General features: G+C 36.5%; 1 protein-coding gene across 1 annotated transcript; it reads left to right on the top strand.

Annotated features, from left to right (window-relative positions):
- Nucleotides 1–2,857: 2,857 nt before the first annotated feature.
- Nucleotides 2,858–9,506, top strand: LOC108378517 (dihydropyrimidine dehydrogenase [NADP(+)]-like). The gene is given in 10 exon segments (XM_017634810.1): nt 2,858–2,998; nt 6,209–6,280; nt 6,370–6,480; nt 6,535–7,093; nt 7,096–7,178; nt 7,244–7,648; nt 7,719–8,558; nt 8,621–8,842; nt 8,919–9,076; nt 9,146–9,506. Coding segments are annotated over 9 exon segments (2,514 nt in total). The 5' UTR covers nt 2,858–2,998; nt 6,209–6,235; the 3' UTR covers nt 9,237–9,506.
- Nucleotides 9,507–9,909: the final 403 nt, after the last annotated feature.

Here is a 9,909-nt window from a genome sequence, read left to right as displayed (position 1 = left end):
AAAAAAAAAACGAAAAAATCCAGATTTTAAATAAAATATTTAGGCTTGACATTGTTCATTATTTCAGTTTTCGGAAAAATTTTGAATATGCACCTGGGTGGGCTTCAATTTTAATATAACAAAGGGCAAGTTTGAACAACCTAGGACTTACAGTTGATTTTGGTGAAATTTATATATATATATCCATATACATATACATACATATATATATATTTTATTGACCACTTTCCTCCATGCACACCCTGTAAGCAAAAAAGTTGCCAAAAATCAACAGTATTTCGCAGAAACTCAAACTTGCACTTAAAAATTGAATGGGCTACAAACTGTATATTCAAAATCTAATTAAAATCTTGCAATTTACACGATTTTCTTTTTATTTTTTTAATAAATTTTACACAAAGTTTGAAGCTTAAATGCTTGTGTCGGATTAAACTATATTTTCGTAAAAAAAAAAATAAATTAAGCTGGAAATACATTGCCAAAAACCGGGCCGCAAAGTTAGGCTTACTCAAGTGGCCTGCAGGTGGCTCAACGAGCCAAGGCCCTTCTCTCCTTGAAATCAGGTTATTGTTACAAACTCCCCTTCCTCGATAGGAGAAGATATGCCAACTGATGCAAATTAGAAATTCCAGGTTAAACCAAGTCTTTCTCTCCCTTGTCTTCTCACCACAGAAGTTGCCTTCCTCTTCTTCTGCTACCAGCATCAGATACGAAGCGTTTCCGTTCATACGTACAGCTGAGCGGTTGTATTTTAATCTGCCGCACTATTTCTACATCGTTGTTAAGCACTAATGGGCACTGCCTTGCCCGCGGACAAAGCTCCTTTAAGCTTTCTATACATTTTGTATAGCCGCGAGCAGAGTAAAAGCCCACTCTCTGCCCATCGCTGTTTAAAGGATATGCAGCTCATCATTCTATTACCTTTTCGTGGTGGTTTTTCCGCTCCTTATACACACTGTTATGGGCATTGGGTTGGTTATGCCGGTAACATTTCACTGAGGTAGTAGAAGTACATACATACACTTTTAAGTTCATCCATCTGATAAATTCATGCAATTTTTCATCCAAATAGGCAGTGAGCTGTCACTAAATTATATAAAATTTAATCGGCTAATTCAAAACCAAAATTCCAATAAATTTAAAAAATTTCAAATCTAAAACCTGAAGAAAAGCAAACTGCAAAAAAAACACTTTCGGAAAAGCATCGTAAACAAACTTGTTCTAATAACTGCAAAAAAAAAACGTTCGGAAATGCATCAGCAAACAAATTTTTTCGAATAACGGTAACGGAAGAAAAAACTAATCATCAAGTGCACCCTGCGAATGTGCATGCATTTCTTTCCGAACGAACCCACGTCGGCAACCTGTGTTTTCCCACCATCTGTGGCTCACTAGCGTTAAAATTGGAAAAATACATTCACTACCAGTGCTCGGACTTTGTTCCGATCTGAGTAGATTTACTCCGGTTTTTGAAAAATTTTAAATCTATTCCTCTACTCCGCTTGACTACAAATCTACTTCCCCTTCTCGTATTTTCTTGCGTTTCACCAGAGAACGTGTATGATACGTAATAAAACGACAATCAATTCATATACGTTCTCTGGTTTCACTGTCTGTAAGAGTCAAATTTTTAATTATCTTAATCGCGCTCCGCCATATCCTCCCTTCTACGCTTTTTCGTGTTTTCATTGGAGTTTACTTCCACTCAACCGAGCGCAAAGAAGTTTAGCTTCAAACAATTATACTCTTTACTTTTAGAAATTATGAATATCTTTTCAAAGTTCAGTATAATGGCCAGGCATCTTGAATATTTTTGATCCTTATAACCCAATACATACATAATAAAAATCAAAAATTTCCAAGCACATTAAAGACTCAGTATAATCACGAAACTTGGGGCCAAATATAATAAAACTCTGCGTTTTTAGTTTTTCTCTCTTATGTCAGGTATTTTTTAAATAGACTTTGAAATTGCAATTTTGTTATTAATTCAAAAAATTATTTTAAAAAATCCATTGAAATCTAGAAATTCTGAGGTCTTACAAAATATAAATATTTTTTTTTTGTTCATAAGGACAAGTAAGGAGAAAGCATGTTTAATTTTCTTATGCTAAACTAATATAGCTATAAGGAGGAAATTCGACGATTTTGCAGTGTATATATATTTAAGTCTTTAACCTTTTTTTCTCACAAATAACTGCTAAAAAGTTTTAAGGATATTCAAGATCAAAGTTTCTATAAATATTCGTAATTGTTGCACAAGAAGTTTAATCTTGTTGAATTTTTGCAGAATTGTCCTTTTTTTATGCCTAACTTGTTACAATATAGAAGTACTGAATTTTGTAATAAATTTTTTGAATTAGTATAACCTTGATATTTCAAAGTCCTTTTAAAAGAAATTCTAACTTCGAAGAGAAAAACTAAAGATGCAATTTTACTATATTTTGGACCTTAGTTTCGTGAAATGTATAGTGGTATTCACGAATGTGAACAAGTGGCTTAGCAGTCTGTTGAGATCAGTCGTTGCTTGAGCTGATCTGCTCTTTTGCCAGACTGCCAGGCCACTTGCTCCTTTGGTGAATACCACTTATGTATATTAATTTTTTCGTGTGTANATTAGGCAAACTCGATCTGCCACAGAGCTGTAAATGTTTCGGTTAGGTACATAAAATTTAATTTTTCCCCACCAAATAAACGGGGTTTCAATCAATTAATTAATTAATTTTACCATCGCTAAACTGGCAACGCTAGCTAGTCGCTCAGCTGAGTTCGGATCTCTACTTTCATCCAATTTTCGTTTTTTCATTTTATGAGTTTGATAACAAATAGCTGGCAACGATCAGTTGAAAATAGACGCTTGCAGTGACAAGATCTATTTTCGTGTGTTAAATACAGTTGAACGCATCTATTCGCGAATTCGGTATACAAAAATTTTTTTTTTCTTATATATATGCCTATATATATATATATATATATATATAGCTTTTGTTTGTTGTTGGTACGTGATGCGTATATTTAACATGTAATTATATACATATGTGTGCACATATCTATGTATATATTTATGTACATACATTCCTACGTATATAAACTAATAAAATTAATTGAAAATGGTACTCCGGCAACGAAGTTTTTAACAGATACTCAGCTGAGAGGCATGTGTGGCAAACACTTGTCGTACTTACACAAGTGCATAGTTTTATGTTTGTGCTTTTATAATCAATGATAAAATTTTATTTGTTTAAAGTTATTAGTGTAATTAACTGATAATCAGTTTTACATAAGTGTTCGCGCTTGTTTAGCACTTTCAATAAAGTGGATTTTTGAAAGTGAATTGTTGCTTAAAATTAATAAGAAGATACATATGTTTGTTCATATATGTGTATGTATGTAAATGTACACTGAGCAGAGTATAATAATAAATAAAGAGAGAGAGAGAGATATGTATGCAAAATCAACAAGTTTCGATTGAACAAATAAAAGAACCTTAAAAATCTGTAAATGAGTTTAGTATTTATGTATACAGAAGCGCATAAGCAGATACGTATGTATGTACATAGATGGCTAATATGTACGTATGTAGTACTTACTGCGCACTTTAATGCTTTCATCTTCTTATCTGCTTTTTATATTAATTTATTCCATTATTAAAGTTATTCATTAAATTCTGAAAGCAAATCTGCTTATCACCAACCAAAACAAAATTGGTCTGCCAAAATTTAGTTAATTGGTTTTGGTGTATAACTAAAAAACAATTGTCGCCTTTTTTGTTCCCTCCCGAAAACGCATGATTCCTAAGTTTTATTTTGATTGACGTCACTTGCGTGTCTAAGCTAATATTCTTATATTGAACTGTCATGTTAATTGCCGATCACAGTTGCTTTAAGCTTTAGGACAATGTACCATTAAGTAAATACAGTGAAACCTTAATACATTGAAACTTTGTAACCATGTAACCATGGGCGGGTAGGGCGGTTAATTTTTTGTTTTTTTTTACTATGCGCGTATAGCATGGGAGGATTATGCGTGTAATTCTAAGCATATTTGCCAAAGAAGCTGTGGGTCTTAGATCAATTTAAAGTTTGCCAAATTGCGAAAATAGGTTTCGAAGAAAATGTGATAATTCTCACTGTTGCGCCCTCCGATGGAGGTTTTAAGCAAAGGATAAGTGCAGAAATGGATTCCTCATACCAAAATACAAGGGGTATAGCATGTTTTTATACAAAATTCTTTACGACACCACACAGCAAAATGCTAAGAAACCTTTTTTCGAAATTTGGCAAACTCTAATTGATTTTAGATCCGTGGTTTCGTCGATAAATTTTCTTAGAATTACACGTAGAAACCTTCTGCGCTCTACGCGCATATTCGAAAAAGGCTCCCATACAAATTTACCCGCCCTAATGTATATATACTACAACGTAAAACACAATAAAACTTGATTATTTTTAAATAAACAATGCGAAAAGTCTTTATATAACGAATTGTTATCTCTATCTAGTTAATAAGGTACCGAAATAATAATTTAACTAAAAGCCTCATACTGAAAGATAGATATTTATTTTAATTTTTCTTACATATTTAGTTTATGAGTTTAAAGTTCCTTTGTATTTTTTTTCTTTGCGTAACCTGACCAAACATTTGTTTTGAAATACTTACCAAACATTTCTAAATTTTTAATTTTTATATATCAAATTTTTACTGTGCTTATCACTTTGCACTTGACACTCGCTGCCAGTAAAATTTATTGGTGTCATTTCCCTAATCTTTGGTAAATAGACCAAATTATTGAAATAACAGTTTCGTGTGCCAGATGAGCGGATAACTTTACAGCCGGTAAGTGGTTTGCTTTAATGTAAAATGTATGTACGTAGGTACATTCATGTGTACGTATGTATTGTATGTGCGATGATGATAACTACTAAAAATTGCGTGCACCTGTACCTACGTACATATTTTGCAAATACATAAATATACATATATGATACATTAGGGGTATTCACGATCCGGTGCATGCTGTCTGGCATGGTGCATAGAGAGCATGATTGGCTAATTTTGTTGTTGTTTGAACACATGAAACAACAACAAAATTACCCAATCATTTTATTTATGCTATCTATGCACCATGCCAGACAGTATGCACCGGATCGTGAATACTCCTTTTGTATTTATGACTGCACATTGGGCTTATGACTTTGGTTCCAAATGTTCCATGTTCCAAATTAAGTGAACGATTATCACAAGGAATGAATACCGCTTGCTGATTTATTATATGAGGGCATGAAGGCCAGAGGAGCCTATCTACAAAAAAAAATTATTTTGTAATATGAGAAAGAAAGATCTATATTTTCGATGTATTTGCAAAGCCGCCCATCGACCAGTTGCAAAACTGCCTAAATCGCCGTTGTGACAAAAATGAGATTTGGTAACCCTGAACTCCAGGCATCGTTATTTATGCATAAAAATCATTAAATCGTTATTAAAACAACAGGTTTGTAAAATAATAGCTAGAGAAAATACCGGCTATCAAGGCAATGCCTTCAAGGAAAACCCGTTTTTTAGCTCTCCTGTAAAATTTGAGTGCCGCAAGATATGCGGTTTTGCAATTGGTCGATGGGCGGTTTTGCCAAAACATCAACGATATATATAAATATGTAAATGCGATCTTTTACTAAAAAGTTCATTACACCTACGTGATGCTACATATTTTAGTAAAACAAAATTCTAAAAGGGATGTCTCGGGCTATTATCGTCTCGATTCTAGTAATATACTTTAAGGTACACCTACACTTTTTCTTGAAATGTCAGACATCTACAACAGAAATATTAATCTTTTTCGATTTCAACGAAGGGGCCATTCAGCAAAAGCAAACAAAGTTCTGAGGTTGCCGCAACCATTGCCACTACGGTTGTCCCGTGTATATTGAACATGAAAAATAAGTTGCCTCACCACGTTGCTTCAACGGTTGCCTCGTCTGTATTAAATATGTTTACAAAGCCAGAAAATCTACTTAAGCCGTTAAAATTTAGTCTGGAAAAATCTCCAAAGATGTAGATACTCTCTGTTTCTAAGAAAAATTTTACTCGAAATCCAATAATAAATATTAAAAGAGAAATTTTCTTGGGTTAAAATTATCGTGAAATGGTGATCACTATGGCCTGAGATTTAAATCGCTAGTAAAAGCTCTTTCAAATGTTATTCTTTTAGATTTCAGATTTATATAAAAACTAAGCCATGGCACCACCGGCATTACTTAGCAAGGAGATACCAGATATCGAGGTAGGTAATAATCTTATCCTTCATATGTATATATGTATGTAGGAACATTTGTATTATTTGTTTATATCCTTTTACGCACCAAACTGTAGAGTCTGATGGCCTTAAATCCTCGTGTCAAGACACAATGTACGGTTGTACCAACGGCTGAAACGAAGATCAACAAAAAGCATTGGAAGCGTAACAATGATCGCAATCCAACCGTAAGTACCTAATTATTCTATTGGAATTTAATTTTATTTTCCATCTCCTTCTAGGGCTGCTCGAAGCTTTTGAATAACTTCGATGATGTTAAGCACACCACTCTCTCTGAGCGAGGCGCTCTCAAAGAGGCAGCACGTTGCCTAAAATGCGCCGACGCACCTTGCCAGAAATCATGCCCCACTCAGTTGGACATCAAGAGCTTCATTACCAGTATTGCCAATAAAAATTACTATGGCGCCGCAAAAGCTATATTTTCAGATAATCCACTGGGTTTGACCTGCGGTATGGTGTGTCCAACTAGCGATTTGTGCGTTGGTGGTTGCAATTTGCAGGCGTCGGAAGAAGGACCCATTAATATTGGTGGTTTGCAGCAATTTGCAACCGAGATGTTCAAGGAGATGGGTGTGCGTCAAATAGTGCCACCTAATGTACAACCCTTGCCGCAGCCAAATAAAAAAATTGCACTTTTAGGTGGTGGACCCGCTTCACTTTCTTGCGCCACTTTCCTAGCACGCTTGGGCTATAAGAACATAACGATTTATGAGAAACGCTCTTTCTTGGGCGGCTTGAGTTCATCTGAGATTCCACAATATCGCTTACCTGTTGATGTTTTAATTTTGAGATTCAATTAGTTGAGGATTTGGGTGTGAAATTTGAGTTGAACCGCAGTCTGTCGACTAGGGATTTGACCGTAAACGTAAGTCTACTCTAATGCGTGTAATTCAAAAAAAAAACTTCATTTGTGTGTGCCTTCAATTGCAGGATTTGCTTTCAACTGGTCACGACGCCCTATTTCTGGGCATCGGTTTGCCAGAACCAAACGTGGATCCAGTTTTTGCTGGTTTAAATGAGTCTATGGGCTTTTATACATCTAAAAATTTCTTGCCTATCGTATCGGTAGGTTCAAAGCCCGGATTATGTGCATGTAAGGCCGGCCAACCTCTACCCTCGCTGAGTGGTAATGTTATCGTTTTGGGCGCTGGTGATACCGCCTTCGATTGCGCCACTTCCGCTTGGCGTTGTGGTGCCAAACGCGTTTTTGTCATCTTCCGTCGGGGCACTACCGGCATGCGCGCCGTGCCCGAAGAGGTGGAGTTGGCGCGCGAAGAATGGTGCGAGTTTCTACCATTCTTGGCGCCTAGCAAAGTTATCGTCAAGGAAAATAAGGTGAGCTTAAGGGATATTAAATAATTTAAAAGGAATATAATTTTTTTTTGTTTTTGCTTTCTTCCTACAGATACGTGCGATGGAGTTCTTCCGTACCGAAATCGATGACAGCGGCCAACTAATTGTAGATAGAGATCAACCTACAACCCTTAAGGCTGACTATATCATTTCGGCCTTCGGCTCTGGCTTGAATGACACAGAAATCATTGAGGCCATTAAACCAGTTGAGCTCGATCAGTGGAACCTACCCAAAGTGAATCCAAAGACTTTACAAACTAGCATACCGCAAGTTTTTTGTGGTGGCGATTTGGGTGGACAAGCTAATACCACAGTTGAGTCTGTAAACGATGGCAAAATTGCCGCTTGGAGCATTCATTGTCAACTGCAGGGACTGTCACTCGATACTCCGCCTGAGTTACCACTTTTCTACACTGACATCGATAACGTCGACCTAACGGTTGATTTAGTGTACCAGCGCACTGACAAGGAAACAGGGAAAAAAGAAAAACATACACTCAGATTCCCTAATCCTTTTGGATTAGCATCCGCACCACCAACAACAAGTTCAGCTATGTGCCGACGCGCTTTCGAGCAGGGTTGGGGCTTTGTGGTTACAAAAACATTCGGGCTTGACAAAGATCTGGTCACCAATGTATCGCCACGTATTGTGCGTGGCACCACCGCGGGCTATAATTATGGCCCGCAGCAAGGTGCTTTTCTCAACATTGAATTGATTTCGGAGAAACGCGCAGAATACTGGTACCGTTCGATACGCGAACTCAAGCGGGACTTTCCCAACCAGATTGTCATCGCGAGCANTAATCATCAACTATGGGATGGACAATCGCCACCAACACCAAAACATCAGAAGGGCAAGCCGGTGGTGCACTTGACGAATGGCGATAACAAGGTAGGAAGGAGAGCATAAAAACTACTTAAGTTCACGTCGCGATGCTATAATTAATTTTACAGACTTTAGGATTCTTTGGCCCATACAAGAAGCAGCGAGAAGAGAAACTATATGAGGGCAGAGTCAAGAATGGTCCCTTATGGAATGCTAAAAAGGAAACTGCGACATCAGGTGCGCTTGCACCTGCACTCCGCGTAAACGATATTATAGGTCGCGCCTTGAATCGAATTGGCGCCTATAAAAAATTGGACAACAAGCAACAGAAAGTGGCATTAATCGATGATGTAAGATTGCTGTACTTCGATTGCAATTATTAAAGTGAAAATGTAAAAACTTTTTTTTTTTTTGATTTGTACCTAGGATATGTGCATAAATTGCGGCAAATGTTATATGACGTGCAATGACTCCGGCTATCAGGCCATACAATTCGATGCCGAGACGCATATACCACATGTCACCGATGATTGCACCGGTTGTACGTTGTGTGTTAGTGTTTGCCCCATTATTGATTGCATCAGGTGAGTAGCAATTCACTGTGTTATTAGATCTTCTATATACATATGTATGTATAATCTAAAATTTTGCAGCATGGTGCCGAAGAAGATTCCGCATATTATCAAGCGTGGTTGGGGTGAGAATACACCTGTATATACGCATGCGCTTAGTCAGATGCAGTAACCATCGGACAAAAACTAAATGTAAAACTGGTATTGCGATTTTCAAAATATCATTTCCATGCTCTGTATGTAGTATGTGCATACATGGTAGTACTCATAAGGGTTTACTAAATTTAAATATATATTTTCTAATGTATTTAGTATTGATTTTTAGCTCTTTGGATAAGTTTTAATTAAACTATAAATAAATTGATTTTATTTCAAATGATTTTCACATACATATGTAAGTATATATTTAGACTGTAATTCTAAATAAATATAATAATATTTTCCATTTTAGTAGTTGGTTAATATTTATTTATGATTGTTTAGCCTTCTTAGCGACCTAAGGTCTATTACGCGTCCAGCCCTAGCGCCCAAATGAAACCTTGCAGTTTCAGGGTAGGCACAGAGTGAATGTGCTTAGATTCTGACCACAGCTCTCCCAGAAGAGTTTATCTTCTTCTCGCAACAGCACGGCATTCTAGAAGGAGGTACTGTCGAGCTTCTGATGTTGTTTCACCGGAGCAACACAATTCGTCTGCGCTAATTGCGAGGATTTTCATGTGGATTCGCAGCCTGCAATGACCCGTCAGTTCAACTGTTATATATCTTAAAATTGTCTTTGGAATGGTAATTAGATCACTAGTTCTTTTGGGATTTCATCTTCCTAAAAGGTTTTTCGCCTGCCGCAT

This window comes from Rhagoletis zephyria, unplaced genomic scaffold, assembly GCF_001687245.7.
Source record: "Rhagoletis zephyria isolate East Lansing unplaced genomic scaffold, Rhagoletis_zephyria_1.1 Rzeph_scaffold_14270, whole genome shotgun sequence".
Taxonomy (NCBI): Eukaryota; Metazoa; Arthropoda; class Insecta; order Diptera; family Tephritidae; genus Rhagoletis; species Rhagoletis zephyria.
Note: the sequence above shows the minus strand (reverse complement) of the source record. Positions and strands in the feature narration are given on the sequence as shown.